The sequence below is a fragment of the Columba livia genome, chromosome 5, assembly GCF_036013475.1.
Source record: "Columba livia isolate bColLiv1 breed racing homer chromosome 5, bColLiv1.pat.W.v2, whole genome shotgun sequence".
Taxonomy (NCBI): Eukaryota; Metazoa; Chordata; class Aves; order Columbiformes; family Columbidae; genus Columba; species Columba livia.
In genome coordinates this window covers 11,734,666-11,751,761 of record NC_088606.1, presented here as the reverse complement: position 1 = coordinate 11,751,761, position 17,096 = coordinate 11,734,666, and the positions used below count along the sequence as shown (strand labels likewise).

The 17,096-nt window shown below is 38.3% G+C and overlaps 1 protein-coding gene across 16 annotated transcripts in view; it reads right to left on the bottom strand.

The window, feature by feature from the left end:
• CDC42BPB (CDC42 binding protein kinase beta) overlaps positions 1-17,096 on the bottom strand; it is a 95,118-nt gene that overhangs the window by 10,412 nt on the left and 67,610 nt on the right. For 4 of the 16 annotated variants that reach the window (XM_065063412.1, XM_065063411.1, XM_065063415.1 and 1 more), the window contains exons 18-30: positions 16,363-16,468; positions 14,630-14,778; positions 13,919-14,013; positions 13,752-13,831; positions 12,264-12,314; positions 11,077-11,166; positions 10,571-10,660; positions 10,059-10,164; positions 8,142-8,278; positions 7,426-7,565; positions 5,760-5,841; positions 2,263-2,479; positions 1,820-1,882 (exon numbers count right to left, since the gene is read on the bottom strand). In XM_065063412.1, coding sequence (XP_064919484.1) covers positions 1,820-1,882; positions 2,263-2,479; positions 5,760-5,841; positions 7,426-7,565; positions 8,142-8,278; positions 10,059-10,164; positions 10,571-10,660; positions 11,077-11,166; positions 12,264-12,314; positions 13,752-13,831; positions 13,919-14,013; positions 14,630-14,778; positions 16,363-16,468 — 1,406 coding nt within the window. The remainder of the gene's footprint in view (positions 1-1,819; positions 1,883-2,262; positions 2,480-5,759; positions 5,842-7,425; positions 7,566-8,141; positions 8,279-10,058; positions 10,165-10,570; positions 10,661-11,076; positions 11,167-12,263; positions 12,315-13,751; positions 13,832-13,918; positions 14,014-14,629; positions 14,779-16,362; positions 16,469-17,096) is intronic. The other 12 variants (XM_065063418.1, XM_065063422.1, XM_065063421.1 and 9 more) reach the window with 5 other exon arrangements.

Genomic DNA, 17,096 nt, shown 5'->3' with positions numbered 1-17,096 from the left:
TCAAAGGAATGGAATTTATTACTGCTAAAAGGAATTTCAAATATCTGCTGTGTCCACGTATAAAGCAGTTTCTCCTGGAACTGGGCACTGGTTTATTCTATGGAAGAGGAAGCGATAACATTTAACTGCTTTATTTTACATTAAAATTGAAGTTTTAGCATGACTGCAATTCAAATTTAAAATAGCCACAAACTAAATTGCATTGAAAAAGGATATTAAAATTCTTCCTTCAAGTCTAAATTTACAGATTTTTTAAAAAAAATTGAATAACAATGACTAAAAAGAGGCAAAGGGACATTTCAAGAGTGCCCTGGTAATTTTTCCAAAGTAGGAAAAGGGTCCCAGGCACCACTGACCTCAATATCCTCAACTCCCAGATAGTCAAAGATATCAGAAGAACAGAAGCTCAGAGGTTATAAACCGAATAAAACATTAGGCATTTTGTTAGAAACAATCCTATCAGATGGGTAAGGCTGTTACCTCTTTTATCACAAAAAAGTATGGAATCAGTGTGTTGTCTAAACTTATTAGTGCCTTAGGAGTTATAAGAAAGTTATGAAAAGGCACGGATTTCATGAGCGTATGTTTGGCGCTTTTGAAGTCAGAGAGAAAGAAAAAACTAATACTTCCTACGGCAACCTGAAAGAGGATAAATAGTAGCAGATAATTGTATTTCAAATCTGCATTGCTTCTTAGAAATCGATTATTTAACTTCTAGAAATTCAGTTTAACTCAGCTAGTTGTTTCATTTTTTTGTTTGTTTGTTAAGAGTATCTTATCTTGGAAGAAGATGGCAAAATTAGCCAGACTTCTTATTTGCATTTCCATGGTTAAAACTGCATTTTGTATGGATTGACCCAAACCAACCCCCATGTTCATGTGCTAGTAATCCTTTCGGCCTCCACACTTTCCCTACCATACCGAGACACGTCTTCCATTGTTATTTGTATTTGTGCTCACTATAACAGGTCAAAAGGAAAGGCCTTAGTTGTGATGCCTAATAATTCAGTGATAGAAGAATTACTCCTGCCCTGCCCAGTGAATGCAGCACGCTTTGCTGTGGTACCTGGAGGATGCTCCTTGTGAATTTCTGGCAAGGACATGAGAAGTCTTCAGAAAGAACAGCCTAAACTGACCCCCGTTTTCCCAAAGCAGAGGGCAGAGTGGATTAAGAAGAGAAAGGAAAAAAGCAGGTTCAGGAGGAAGCATGGGGTCAAGGAAATAATGAAAAGGGGCAAGCAAGGCTTTTGCTTTGGCCACCATTGGTCTGAAACAATGAGGGTGATCATCAAATTTCTGGAAGAAACAGACAACGATACATGGTAGCTTTAATGGAAAGCCTATAAACTCTTGCGTTGCTTGTGCTGGCTGTCTAACTTGTAATTCATGGCAGTTTAAGTCCCTGATGGTGCAGTTTGGAGCAAGCCTGTTCCCATGTCAAGTTTTTCTCACTCAATTCAAGTGCTATTTAGTAAGTGCCTGATAATTCACTATGCATTAACTTCTGCTGTGTGTGCCGTGCATGCTCTGTGTGCTGAAGCATTTTGCTGCCTGCTGTGGGAACACAGTTAAGGTGCAAACGTTTCAGAATATGCCCAGTAACCCATCCCTTTAATTTCAGCCAGTCAACTGAATGTAGTGATAATGACCAAATTAGTGCCCGTATCTCACATTCACTTTTCCTTCTCATCAATTAACTGAGTGCTTAATACTTACTATACATGAAGGGCTGTTGTGTAACCTATATTATAACAGCAATAAAAGTTATGGAGCTCATTATTCTGTATGTAATTGCTGCATGCATTACGGTCTGACTCACCATCACGGGTCACCTCAATCACATACAGTCCTTCTTCTGAACCAATTGCTATTCTATCTCGATCTAAACCAAGAAGGAAAGAAAAGGTTATTAATTCTGCTATACTTAATCTTATCTTTAGAACAGACTGTTTGAACAACTAGAAAAATTTCTGGACAAACAGTGAATCAATTTTGATCAAGTTCACACAGTCTGTCAAAAGCATACTATATATCCTACTGCAAAAAAAACCTGTTAAACAACTAAACAGTATTATTTACTCTGAGTAGATGAAGAAATTTGAATATCAGTGCAAGAGTAGCATTCCCCACCCCCCCCGTTATTAAATTCCTGTGAAGGAATTTAGCTGAGGAATTTATTTCAAGGTGTCAGTGCTCTCATTACAGAAGCCTATCTAAAAGTTCCAGCAACTCTCACACACTTTAAAGCTAAAAAAAACATACCTACAATAGCAGCAGCTAAACTTGCTTTAATAAGAGGCAGTGTACTGTCATAGGCTTCTTGTGGAATATGCACAACCTGGTTTTTCAGTCTGTTTTTGTGCAGGATAGACTGCAGCCCTTCTAGGATTCCAACCCACTTTCTCTTCTCATTCTCATTTTCTGTCAGGATCAGTAGAGAACAAGACTTTGAAGGCAAACCTAAGAGAGAGGCTGTCACCTTTTAAAAGACAGAGAAAAATAAATTAGTAAGAGAATAAAAGTCCTTTGGGCAGTATTATATACTTCGCAAAACTGTGAAAGTAAAACTGTACTTTTTCATAACAATGTGATCATGTACCTGAGTGGTGTGCACGGAAGTAATATGGCCACAGTGCTTTGAAAAAACGCACAAGCCTCTGGTTTTGTCTAAAAATACTCAGTTTTCCTTAATCATTCTGAATCCTAAAATATGGGCAAGGAACACTACATTCCTTTCCTACAATAATTAATATATGCCAGCAAAGGGCTCCTTCCTGCTCTGAACTGGAATTTCAGTAGCATTCCATGATGTGCCCTGATCGCTCCCCCACCATCTTGTAATAACTTATTGAAAATCCCACACGTGCATTCCGAGTCAGATGCATTTAAACTCAATGGCATTGCTACAATCAGGTCTAGATTTTGATTCTGCTACTTAATTTTCAAAATATTTGTCCGGGGGGAAAAGCACATTTAAAGCTCTGGAGGAACATATTTTGAGACCTGCATTCTCCCGCTTCCCCAAGTTAAAAGAAAATTGCAATGGCTTCACTTAATTTTCAGGGAAATTGTCTCATAGATCTCAAAGTAGAACATATTCTGAATGGAAAAATGATCCAGGAACTTTCTGTTGGCCAAAGTATGCACTTAGTAGTTCTGAATATTAGTGCTGTGGTTTGTCTGGAGAGATTGTAAGAAACAAGAGATCATGGAATTTTGCTTTCAGCCACAAACAGGCCCCCAGCCAGTATCATCCCTCACAACAGACCCTTAGAATAACAACAGTTAAACAGAAAAAAGGAGCAAAGGTAGAAATGCGCAAAACTGAAGGCTATGATTATTCATACATGGAATAACACATCTTCAGCTTACGGTGCCTTGATAAGAAAATCACCATAAAGATGGATGATGTGGTTACACAACATACACTTCCTGAAAGAGTGAATTAAGCAAGAATATTCATCTTAAAGAAAAAAAAAACAACGACCAACCAAAACAAAACAACAGAACCAAAACCACACAACTGAAAGTAAGCTTTGAACAACAGGATGCCAAAGACAGACTCCAGAAGTAAGGCAAAAGTGAGGAGCAGTAGGAAAAGAATGAAATAGTTTGCAACTGTTCATAGCTCATTATTACTCTGCATCAAGCTCTGCTCTAAACTGTAACCAAGCATTCATATTTTAAAGATGGATGGATGCATAATGGATAATATTTCTATATTTGTAAACAAAACAAAACCAGACTTCAGCTATGGTTTTCTCTTTGAAGTACCACCATGTATTACTCCTCAGTCTTGTGAAGGTGGCATCTTACATGCAGTCAAATGCAGGAAAAAAAGAGAAGTTGGTTATCATTTACCTAGCATAATCCATCATACCAAAATCCAGCATTTTCTATGAAACTCAAGGCTTCTTAACTCAAACTGCGAGGCAGTGGAAGGACTCCACTACAGATACTCTCACACTATTATTAAAAATGTATTGATGGCAGCACTTAGACTGCAGTGTCTGGATGCCAGGACGGCCTGACACGCAGCTTTAAGGACTGGTTACCAAGGAGAGATGTTTGAGTTTGAGACACGTTCTTCCGCTTCTTGATTTCATGGGGGGAGGCGGGGTTAGAGCTGGGAATATTTTAGCGTCTGGCAGCATTCTGGTGTTGCTTTCTGTTGGTGGAAGATCCAAAACAAACGAAAATCTGTCTTTGGTGGGCCATCAATATCATTATGTGTTACATGAAATAATATACATGAAAGAAGGACCACATTTTTACACAGATGATGAAAAGTAAGAGCTTTATCTGTTGCGTAGAAGCCACTCTATGTCATTATGTCAGCAGGATGCAAATCTAGAATTAAATGAAATGTAGAAAATGGACTGTCTTGCATCAGATACCACTGATTTCCAGTTTCAGGAATTCCTTCCTTTGGAAGGACATAAAACTGAGAAAAGAGGTGGACTTTGTCAGCACCTTCTCTGGTCCCTGTCAGCAGGGTATCTAAGTAGATATACCCCACAGCAGACTTCTAGTTAATTTATCAAATCTCTTTAGCATCTGGATCAAAACGTGGAGCCACTTGGTCATGTGTATCCAAACAAGTATTCTTACATGGGGATATCTGACAGAAGCTTTTTTCTTAGGTACCTTTTCAGTTCAAAACTGCAGGCAGAGATTAGAGAAGCAAGTCAAGCAGGCTAAACTGTATGGATGCCGTGTTCGTAAATGAATCAACCACCATTCTACATAGCTCGTTTTCTCTCCTTGGAAGCCCTTTCCCATAGTATTCCACATTCACTCATTTGAGAAGAGAGCAGACAGATGGGAATAAACCAAAACATTTAGAAACAAGAGAAAAATGAAAGAAAAAGTAGTAGTAAACTAAAGGATGAAAATCCACTGCAGAAAACATATCCACAGAAAAAGCAGAAAAGCAAAGCCACAGCAGCATTCAAGCAGCCAAGACATTTCCTATATGTAGAACTCTGAAGGACCAAATGACTGGGATCACATGTGACTGTCAGCTCTTTGGCTTCTGTGTTCCACTGATTTGATTCTAAAAGACTGAGAATCAGGATGCTGAGAACAGTTTCTGTATTCAAATGCAAGGGATTATAGATATTGGCTACTAACGTACTCTTGAAATTTTAAAATTTCAAATTAAATATAATTCACATAACAACAGGAACTTCCTTGCTAGGTTTTAAAAACTAAATACAGCATTCAGATAGAACATATATCAAAGATAATATTAGAACTAAGCTAATTATTTTATCTTTTTTTTTTTTTCTTCTACTATACTTAAATACAAAGTTAAGGAAACTGAAACATCAGCTCTATGTTTTTATACAAGACAATACATGTAAAACTAGAATCGGTGAACACAACCCAGCTTCAGCCTACTCTGATGTTAGAGCATCAGTTACTAAGCAAGAGTCCTCCAAAGCCAAGAAAGAAAGAACAGGATCTGTTAACACCAATGGAAGGGGAGATGAAAATATACCGAATTACAATCAAGAAAATAAAAATAAGCCAAACTTTATACACAAGGAAGCAGCAAGATAAGGATAACTTTGTTCTTTACAGTTCAGTTGTAAGAAAAGTATTATATTGTTGTTCTACACATTTCAGTATGCCTTGTAAATTCTTATACTTCTGCATAAGTTAATAAACATGAAATATGGTTAACATATTTCACTACCAACACAAACTCTGATATTTAACTTGTATTTTCTCTAAGAGTAAATTGGCAGCCATACCCTGAATATACAAGGGATGTCTTTGCGAGTTGCATGTATTACATCCGACGCCAGGACAGAGCTCACACAAAAATCTTCATCTCTAGTAAGAAAGAGAGCAAGAGAATCACAGACAGGCACACACTAATGTTAATCAGCAAAATCTAACCCATATCACAACTGTTTCGATAGGCTGCAATCTCCTAACACTGCACAGAGGCCACAACTGCCATCACCGCTTTGTTATGCTCTAACCGTCCTTGACTCAAACAACTCACAAGCTTTAGTTATGTTTCTACAGCATCCAGTACGTGTAACTCAGTCCACCTGAAGCTAAGTGGGGTGGCTTTCTGTAGTTTTGGTTTACCGACCACGCCTATTCTACAATTAGCAGCAAGAATATTGCTCTTCCAGCCCAGCAGACACATTAGAAATGAATAATTCATACCTCAATGTGTAGCAAGAGAGGGGCCTTTGGAAAAAAAGAAAAATCACATAAAAAGCTCTTGGCAACATAATTATAGTCTGTGGGATTCAAATAAGGGTTTTCAAAACAGATAGATTTTATTCTCTATTACAGTAAAATAAACAGACATCAGAATAACTTTTGCATTTCAGAGTGCTCCACCCCAGAGAGCTTGTCTACACAAGCCTTTTGAAACTGAATTTGACCAAGTTGATCACCATAATTGCCAATTTTAGTGTAAAGATGCCATTAATGTCTGAAACTTGTCCATGCTAGAATTCATAGCTGTGGTGGTGAACTTCTATTAAAACACTGAAGAATCCTCAGAAGACAGACTCAAAGAGGCAGCTACAATAAGCAGACAAAGCACGGGACAGTTGGTATAATATCTGGCTGAGCTGCTCCAAGCAACGTACTGATGGGAACGTTGTTATCTGCAATACTCCCAATGCTTCTGCTCCCACTGCCAGCGTGTCAGAGAGAGCTGACACTGATGGTTCTCAGAAAATAAATGTGAGAACAGAGTACCAGTAATGGTGCAACCCCATGGTACTGCTGCCTGTAAAAAATATAAACCAACGTGCTTGTGAATGCAAGCTGTATGTTCAACAGAAACAGAAGGTGCTGTAACATCAAAAGGTATTATACTGTCGTGGTATTTCCATAAATCAAAATTTAAAAAAAACCCAACCTTTTTGGTTACTCAGATCAATATAAGTCTCAGATCTTTTGTAGACATTGTTTGGTGGTTCAAATGGTTCACCAAGAAAAAATGACTTCTGTGAAAGGGCAGGGTCAGAGCCACTTGCACTGTAAATTAGTCAGTGCTTTTCTACAGATTACTTCAGTTTTTCTACTGTTCCTGAAACTACTGGTTAGGGGATGATCTGTGACTCAATGTTCAGGTCAGAGTGCAGGGAGGCGAAAAACCAATCTACCAAAGTCTATTTGTTTTCCATGTGTGCGCATGGAATTCTAGGAAGGAGGATGCTAACACTGTAAATATTCGTGACTGTAGTATAAATGACTATAAAGTCACTAAAGTGACTTCTTGTTGAGCCAACTTGTTCAGCCTAAACTTAGCTGCAGTCTATACACAGAACACACAGGTCTTCTCAGAACAGAGCTCTCACGAGCTTCATGTTTCTTGCGTACTATAAATACATATTCCTGTTAGGAAAAAAATACAGAGGATTTCTACTCTGTCATAATAATACAAACCTGAGATCCAAGACTTGACTTGCAACAACTCCAGGCTGGGTGGATTTTCCTTCAGGCACATCATATAAGAACAGTTTACAGTCACAGACAACTGCGTAAGCCCTCTGCCACCCTTTCTTAACTCCTGTAGGCTTTGGGACCTGTGTAAAAATAACTGATTGCTTATTAAATGTAAGCACATGTAGTAGACACAGAAAGCCGAGACATTTAGAAAAGCATATACTCAGATCAATGGAATTAGAACACATTCTACTTGCCCTTCAAAAGGGAGTGAAAATGTCAAGTAATCAAGAAATAATTTTTCCCTTAAGTTCAACCATTCCCTGTTACAGTTTAATAAATATATTAGCTAGTATTAGGACAAACAACAGGGCTTGTATATTCCAGAAATGCCAAAATGGTAGGACAGTTCACCTTTTATATTATGCTTACATCAACAATGACAGAAATTCTTCCTTAAAGCATGCTTTTCCCCCCTTGCTGCTTATGAACATCGTAGCTACTAATCCACTAACCTTTAGCTCTTGCAGTAAAACCAACCGTTTCTCCCACATCTAAAGCAACGAAGGTTAAATAAGTTACATAGAAGGCACAAAAAGCCTTAAGGCTTTAGCACAATTTAGAAGATTTGTTTAAACATACTTAGAGGTTCTAAGCTGCAAGGCTGTAAGTGAGGTTTAGTATTCTTCTCTTGTCCAAGAACAAAAGACTATTACCTTGACATAACCTTTATAGGCGGTTCCTATTCCTCTTTGCACATCTACTCCGAGAGGCCTTTTGGCTTGCTCAGGGGGTATGGGGCAGACCTGAGGTGCACTATCCTTGCAGGAAACATGGCATGCAAATGAACACACTAAGTACAAAAGAGAAAATTCACAGTGAAATGCGTGTATGAGTCAATTGTAACAGGAGATCAACGTAGTCTGCCGTTATGCTCAGCAAATTAATCAATCACACCGAAACTGGCAGTCAAATATTGCAACAGACCACTACGCTAACGGAGCGAACACACCTAGGTATTGTATGAGACTCTTCTAAGTCTTTTTATTTTCTCTTTGAAGCCTATTACTTCCATGAAGGGATGGAACTGAGTCCACATTTCAAGGTAACTCATGAAAGAGCCCTCCAGGAGAAAGGAGTTGGACAGTATCATTGGTGTTAAGTAGCAACTAACCCCGTCACAGAAGAGAAAAAGTATTAATAAAGGAGGAATCTAGTCCCATAATTACAAAGGGTCAAAGCATTCCAGAAAATCTGGAAACTGCCTGCCTCTGCCAGGGCCACAGACTGGGCTACAAACCTCCTCGTCCCGAGGCCCGAGGGAGCAGCCAGCAGGAGAGCAGCCCAGAGCAGCCTGCCTGGCTCATTCGTCGAGCTGCAGGCTGCTCCCAGGAGGACAGGGGTACCAAAAAGTCATACATGCCAAGTGCTGTAGGTGCTCCCCAAGACCAGATAATAAATTCAGCTCTTTCAGGAAACATCATTATTATTTGGGACTGTGTGTATCAAGGCACATCAGTTGCAGAATGGGGAAAATCCACAGGATATCACCAGTTCCACAGGCCTCTGGAACTGCAGCTGTATTTTACCTACTCTTCATCATTACAAAGAGGAGAAATTGAGAAAAGCAAGTGATTAGGAGTAGAACATGGCAAAGGTTTGTTCTGCTGGAATCATCTCTATTCTTATGTCGATGTGACTCTATTTTTTTTCTGTAGCTATCAAGATCCGGAGTAGAAGAGGCAAACTGGAAAATTAATGATGCAGAGCTCAATCAAAATACATGAGAAAAAAAAAAGAGCAAAATTGATAGCTACACTAGGGGAAAAAGACCATTTCAAACTTGCAGGAAGAGACACAAACCTAGAGTTCAGAACTGTCAGCAGCAGGAAACAAAAGGCAGCCCCAGGGCAGGTGCTGGCAGAGCGATAGGTGCTCCTGGGGAAGAACTGTCACCAGGAGATCTGCCAGGAAAAAAGCCCTGAAGGGCAATTGAGGCAATCTGAAAATGATACTGAAGGTGTCAGCGGAGAGGGCGTCACTAGCTAGAACTAAGCTGGGCACAGAAATACAATAAGGTTATTTATACTGTAGTGTCTCCAACAGAGTTGTGGACTACTTCCCGAGTTCATGTGTCTAATCAAGACACAGGTAAGTTATGTGCAAAGAAAAATACCTCCATATAGTCAAACGAGGAATTCAATAGGGACACATGCATCAGAAAAAGCATTTAAAATAAAACGAAAGGACAGCGAGACAGGCTACAGGCTGAAAAAAACAAGCAAATGGTCCTCCCAACCTATATGATCAAGACTGAACAAAATAGGTAGACTTGGATCCATGTTACCAGAGCACTCCCAGACTCTTTCACAAAACAGAAACAGAAGAGTCCTGCCTTGCCTGCCTCCCCAACTCACACTATTAACAGCACTAATGGTAGCAGAATTAATCAGCAATATGAAAAGGAAACATGAGGGCTTATATTAATTCTTTGACTTTAGAACTCTGATGATGATGCAAAAGAAAGGGGAACCACTCCCTCTCCAAAGAAATGGTTGCCCTAAAATACATTAGTGTTTTGGGATGACTTTTTCAGGGACTTGCTGACAATATAAAAAGTTTAACTGACTCACCGTCACAGGCATAACCTTGTCGAACTAATCCCACCATAAGAGAGGTGCAATGACTACACTGAGTAGGGCTCGTGAATGACTTGATATTGAGCTGGTGGGCTTTAGGCTGAAAGATACATTCAGGACAAAAAATAACTTTTCACTTTCTGTACTTATGTAATGCAAACGTCTCCCTTCACCACCCTCCAAATATCAGAGTGTACGTTATGAAACCTGGGCTTCTTCCAAGTAAGTGCAGCTTGTAAATGGTGCTGCAAGACAACAGTAACAGTTTCATTTCCAACTGCATAAGAGGGTCAAACCTAAACTTATGACCAAGTATTTCTTGTTATCCCTTCTGACAAATCAAACCCCATCCACTTGCATTTGGAAACTTTTCATTAAAAACACAGACCTAACAAACAAACACGTGACAAACCCAAACAGGACAAGAACAAATATGGAGGGCTAATTTATAATATATGCTATTTTTTCCTTTGTTCTTTAGAATAAGGTTAGTACAGTCCCCCTACCTTTGGTACAGCTAGAGAAATGGATTGAATGGTGGGGGAAGGAGCAGCAGGCATCCTCTGAAGCCGAATTGGTTCCTGAATCACAAAAAACTGTAATTGAGCAAAATGAGGCTTCAAGAATTTGTTTCAAGATTGGGGTGGCAAAGCTTATTGTTTTCTTATTTTTTTTTAAATTATAAAAATTTTAATCATCATAAACATTGCCATTCTGATTTAATAGAAACAGATTGTGTTTTAAAGCACTCACAGGAAAGCCTGCACACTAACAAACAAGCAGCAATACAGAAAACATGTGAAGATGAGGAACATCAACATACACAGAGCCAGCGAAAAGGTTTCATTTGCAATTGTCTTTAAAGCAGGTGCAATTAACACTGACACATTGCAAATAAGCAACATTCAATCCTGCTTCTTCATAACAAATGCTGCAATATATCTTCGTCATGAACAAGACAGAGAGACTTTCTAGTGAATTATTCTTCAGGGTAAAATAAGGGCTCTCTTACTTCTTGTTGTTGCTCTGCTGTTACAACTGAAGTAGATGGTGAAACTTCGGACTTGGGACATTGTGTTTCCTGCTCACTAATAGAACTGGTCTGCAAAAGTGACAGCAAACATATTAGATTAGACAGGACAGATCTGACAAAGTGTTCTCACGTCAGCAAAATGGAAACAAAGCCCAGTGCTGATTCCAATATGTAGGACACATACATCTGACAACTCTCCACTCTGGAAAAGCTGAAAGTACTGAAATGCAACCCCCCCCTACAGTATGCACCATTAATGCTGTAACAGCCTCTTTCTCCCAGTGAAGTTGTGAGATTACTCCTGCATGCACATATGGAATGATGTTTGAGAAGCGTGGCAATCATCCACAAAACACCTTATTTCTCATGGTATTTCTCATGGCAAAATAGCTTATTTCTCCTTACTACACTAGGATTTTTCTAGCACACAGCAGCCAGCAATTCTGTCAGAAGAAAAATTCTTGAAGTAGTACTACACAATCTTTTAAAAAGTTGTTCAAAGATTTCTGGCCTTTGTCATTAAAAGAATCACGTCTACTTAATCACATTGTCTAATATTTCCTTAAAATTTAAGAGACGAGCATCCATTACAAGCCTTCTATTAACTTCACACTTAAATTAGCAACTACTAATCACCAGCACAAGGGGGAAGTATGCTACAATTCCAGAGCTAAAGAAGCTGGGTGTGGAAGCAGGACACTGCATTACTGTACTCTGCAGACATCATGAAAATCATGACTAACCAACAGCAGATTAGACTTCACAACAATGATGTAATTAGCACTAAAGGCAACAAGTAATGAATCATTCACTTCCCAGCCAGTTTAGACAGGAAGATGGCTCAAGCTCAGTTAGCTCACTAAATACATTCAGATATTTGTTATTTTTTTTTGTTTTGATTTGATTGGTAGGGATGGGCCATTTAAGATCAAATTGTGCATTATGTAACAAGAACTATTTAAAAACACTGTGTGTTTCAGCTTTAGCCATATAGATAATGAAAATATAAGCCTGTAAAGAGGTATTAAAACAAAACTAAACTAGCTCTATTTAGTGGATTAAGTTATAGAAAAGTTAAGGAAGCACAATATCTAGTTTTAGAAGGGCATTTTTACTATAACAGGTCACGACAAAATAAGGAGACAAAACTACTAGCAAAAACTTACTTCTTCCCAAAAGGCTAGCAGAGAAGATGTAGACGAAGAAGAAACAGAATCCTTTGTTGTAACGGATATGAGGGATAAAAATGATCACTTATCACCCACAGGAAAACTTCAGATAGAATATTAGTAGGCTAGCTAAATAAAATGTTTTATATGGCCAAATGACATTTATTCAAACTAAATTAACCCAGAGCAGATGACCTGGACTATCTTTAAAAGTGCACATGAAAAAAAATTGTTAATGGAAGTCATTAGGTACGAGATCAGCAATTTTAATGTAATTAATCAGAAAATGCCACCTGCATTTCCATAGTGACTACATATTTATTGCAGGACCTGTAGAATGGAATCTTGATTAGTTATGGGCTTGATATTCTACATGTCACTGTTTTAAGTATATCTGGTGCTTTTTAAAGCAATGTTGTAAAATATCAAGGTCGGTAGGCAGAAATTATTATTCAGATAGTAGCACATATCATGTTTCTTTCTCTTCTCTCCACCTCATCCATATTGCACATCTTGATGCTTCAGCAAGAAAGCCAGCATGGACATTTTGTGAGCAGGAACAGCACATATACCATGTATATGCAAATATCAGAGCATGTCCATAGGCTTCCTTGTTAGCAACAGTGACATTTTGGAAAATAAAAAATAGAGACTACACATTTCCAATATAAAATCTAACCAGACTGAGAGGTTTTAACCTGAGCCCCTTTAACGCAGCTCCATAAATGTAACAGATTATTCCTTCCAGTTCAAGCTCTTGATTTTATTCTAAACTGTCTATATGTTTTGGGAAAAAAAAAAAAAAAAAAGATGAAAAAAAGAAAAAAAAAACACAGAAAATCTTCAGGGACCAAGAGATCATGAAGTAAGGAAGTGTGATTCAATGTTGCATTTAATAGCTGCTTCCTCAGGGAATGCACAAACCTTTTCGAGTAAAACGCCCACTTGGAGCTGTGATTTGTATGACGAGTTTTCTAAGGATCAGAGGGTGTGTCATGATAAACTTATTACACCAAAATCTTGTGGGTCCTCTGATTCTCTTCCCAGTTCTTTCTACTCTAACCACTCCATTAAGATCTGGAGCCAACAATTTTACATATCTGTTTAAACACTCCTTGAACTGTGTGAATACTTTTCCTGGTATTAACCAGCATCTTCCAGCTGCAAAGCATTTAATCCCTTATTTGTAACAGGGTGTGCCACTTTCTCCAAATATCCCTGAATATATATTATTTAGCCAAATGTTTGAGATTAGCCTAAACAAAGAAGCTAAAACGGGAAATAATTCATGTGAACTTCTGGGAATATTTCCCAAAGGTGCCAGCTTCTCTACAAAATGCCAAGCAATCTGACATTGACTGGGCATTGAATTCTGTCTCATGCTAATTTGGCTAATGTGCCAGAGAGTGCCCGAATGCTACTTTTAAATAATAAAAATACAATTAAGTTATCACATTTTTATAGTTATTTCATGTAATAACTCACTCTGAAAGTCAGATCACGTGCAAGAGGAGAGGTGTTGAAATATTCAAAAATGGAATCTTGAAAGTCTGGAAGTTTGAGACCTAAAACCCAAAGCAGAACAGGCTTAGCTAAACGGCAACATTGCAGGTACCATTAGAAATACCTTAAAACACAATAACTTTAATTACCTGAATCTGTTCTGTATTTTTCTTCCAGTTTTTTCTTCAAACTTTCCATCTCTTCCAAAAGTTCCCTATTTTTTGCTTCCGATTCCTTTAATTTACTAAAATAACACAATATGATCAAAATGCAATCTGAAATATCTCAAAGGCAGGAATACCAATGCACAAGTTTGTTCATTTCTTGTCTTACATCTCAGAGTTTTTGAAAATGCCTTTTTATTTTCTTTCTTTTGAGGAGCGGTGGTGTTTTTTTAAAATAATTTTTTAAGGCTAATTAATTTTATTTTCCCCTGAATAGGCACCTCACTACTTGACTGGATGGTGAAAACTGTATTTGAGACTCCCGCTATCATTATAGATATCTGCCAAAGGAAATCATTCTAATAGTAGTTTGGCTTTTAATTCCCAAGAATTCCAGTTAGCCCAAGAAAAGGTATTGAATTTGCTTTGAATTTGCCTTTGCCCCCTGCCCCTGGCCAGGCACCCGAGATCTGTATCTTATCACCAAGCTACTCACAGCAGTGAAATGTTTCCCTGAAGAAATTTTTACAGTTCTCATTTGACTATGTAAGAAATGTGTAGCCTGTAGAACGGGATCTTTCTGGCAAAGTCCAACATCCCAGGCACAAGGGGCCATTTTAAGAAAAATGTTACTATTCTAATCAGTAGTTTAGAGCAGTACATTAAAACCCAAACAGAACCAAAGCCTTTTATTACCTTTCAAAAGAGATGTTTGCATCTTTAACTTTTCGTAGCTCTTCTTGAACCAGTTGTTTGGCACGAATTTCTGCATCAAGGGCAGACTGTAATTCCAGCCGAGCTGACATATCCAACTTCTGGCTGCGTCGCACTTTCCAAAGTGGATCCTGTTGCAGTAAGTTACTGAATATTAATACACTGTCTAAAGAGATTTCTTTTCTTGTTCAAAGACATAAATTATCTTTCACACTGGTTCAGAGAATGCTCTTTTAATTAGTTACGGACAGTATAGCTGCTGCACGGAAATCAGTTGACAGTCAGACTTTGTTACACAAAAATTAAGTAATGAGCTATTTTTACACAGGTTAAACCCCTAACACAATATGCTTGAAATGGAAATGCTGGATCACTGAGCATGGAAGTTGAATGGAGAGAACCCACTGAAAACGGCTCATTTTCAGTGTCCAAGCTAGAAAAGAATATAAAACTTGCACAGCGATGTACTGGTCTTTTCAAACATGAGAAAAAGGTAAATATTTCATGTAAAACATAGTAATTTACAACATATGGAGAGCGATAAAAATGTGAAAAAATGAAACAATCTGGGTCTTGAGATACCCAAGATACCTGTTTCCTAAACAATTCTTACACTGGCTAAGCAGCATACACTACACTTCAGCATACACAATGCAATTCTGCCCTACTACCCCCAAAAGTTAATTTCCCAAGCTTTTCCAGGCATTTTTCACTGTGGAGTACGTTTCTGATATTCCCTAATGGATACCTCTCGAGTCACACATGAACTGGCAAATAACAGTCATGAAAATGAGAGGCATTTTTTGATGTTAAAAAGCAATTGCCTTGGATCAGGTTCTGCTGAAGTTACAAACCCAGATATAACACAAAGAATAGACAGTGTTCTTTACTTCAGCAGTAGCTAAGAAGAAAATGCCAACTGCATTTGATCCCATCTTTCTTCCTATTAAACCTCTCAATATTATAATAGTCTCTTGATGATGTAGGCAAATGTTAGTTCATAGGAAATAATAACTTTCTCTTATTCTCTCCTATTCATAGGTTTGGAAGGGGTGAGTAACTTCTTATCTGAATAAACCAGCAGCACTGCCTGGCAGTGCTGGGGACATGAGGTTCCACATCTATCTGCAAATGGCTCTCCCTTCCCCTATGTAGGTATTTAGTACCTGTTAACGCAAAACAGTGGTTTTGTCTTTGAAACCATATTCCTTCATGAGAGCTCTTCTATTTGGCAGGTGTTTTTGGGAATTCATGTTACTGCTGTATAGGAAAATTATGGCATAAAGTTTCATTGTTCTGCATGTGAATAAAGCTTCATGCTCTCGGTGTGTCACTAGTTTGCAACAACATCAACCAGCTAATACTTGTTCATAAGAGAAAACTCTTTTACCTCACTGTAATGGCACTTAAGATTATTCACTTCCACCTAACATGGTGAGGTACATTTCTGTACTCCCCTTTAATAGTTTAAACTACTATTTCTTCTCCCCACTATACTGTTTAAAGCAGTTTGTGATGGCAGATATTAGTATGAAGCAACTGCTCCCCATGATTATAAAATTCTGATCAGATTATCTAGATGAATCTCACAAGCAACAGATAAAAACTAGAAAGCAGAGCAGAACATTTATTACAAAATAATTCAGATAGCTGAAACTGAAAATGTAACTCCGTGCACATCCCCAGGACAGGCTGAACACTTGCTATTTTCTTACCAGTGTTCGTGACCCCAGACTGGAACTTCTCAATGATTCCAGTTCTTCTGTCATCTTGGAAGCTAATGCTTGGAGATAGCCACGAGCATCCTTCTCGTCACTTACCCTGTTGCGCAATTACAAAAAGCTGTTACTCAACAGTTTCGTGGCTTATAGCACCAAATACTGTACCACCAAATAATCAGAGTGTCTGCACTGGATTTAGGGACATAACAGAAATGGACAGAGCAGGGAAAACTCTCCCAGCAATAGAAAGCTGCTTTAGGTTTTTCTTTTCTCTGATTCTCTTGATTGTGGCAGTTGCCAGGGAAACTGAAGTTTCCCTTCTGCCATCAGTGAGAGTTCTGTAGACATTCACTGTTATTGTATGGAACATGATCTGCATATTGCTTGCTCAATTTTTATAGGGGCTACCTTCAAGTCCTCCTTGTCTTGCATGCTGAAAATACTTGCACACAGCTTGCTAAAACAGCAAGTAACAGAGGAAAGAACTGACTGTGAATTAAGTGCAAGTGCTTATCTAGTACAGCTAGGGAGGTTCTATATGTTAATATGAACCTTCTAAATCATTACCATCTTCCCAAATGAATATATCAACATATTCCAAATAGGGTGATTTAATGACTGCTTTAGAGACTGAAGTAAGCTGACACCAAAACCCTCTCCTTTGTAGTTAATGTGTCTGACAATTTCACTTGGTGCTACTATTCAGAAATACTAGAAAGCAGAAGAAA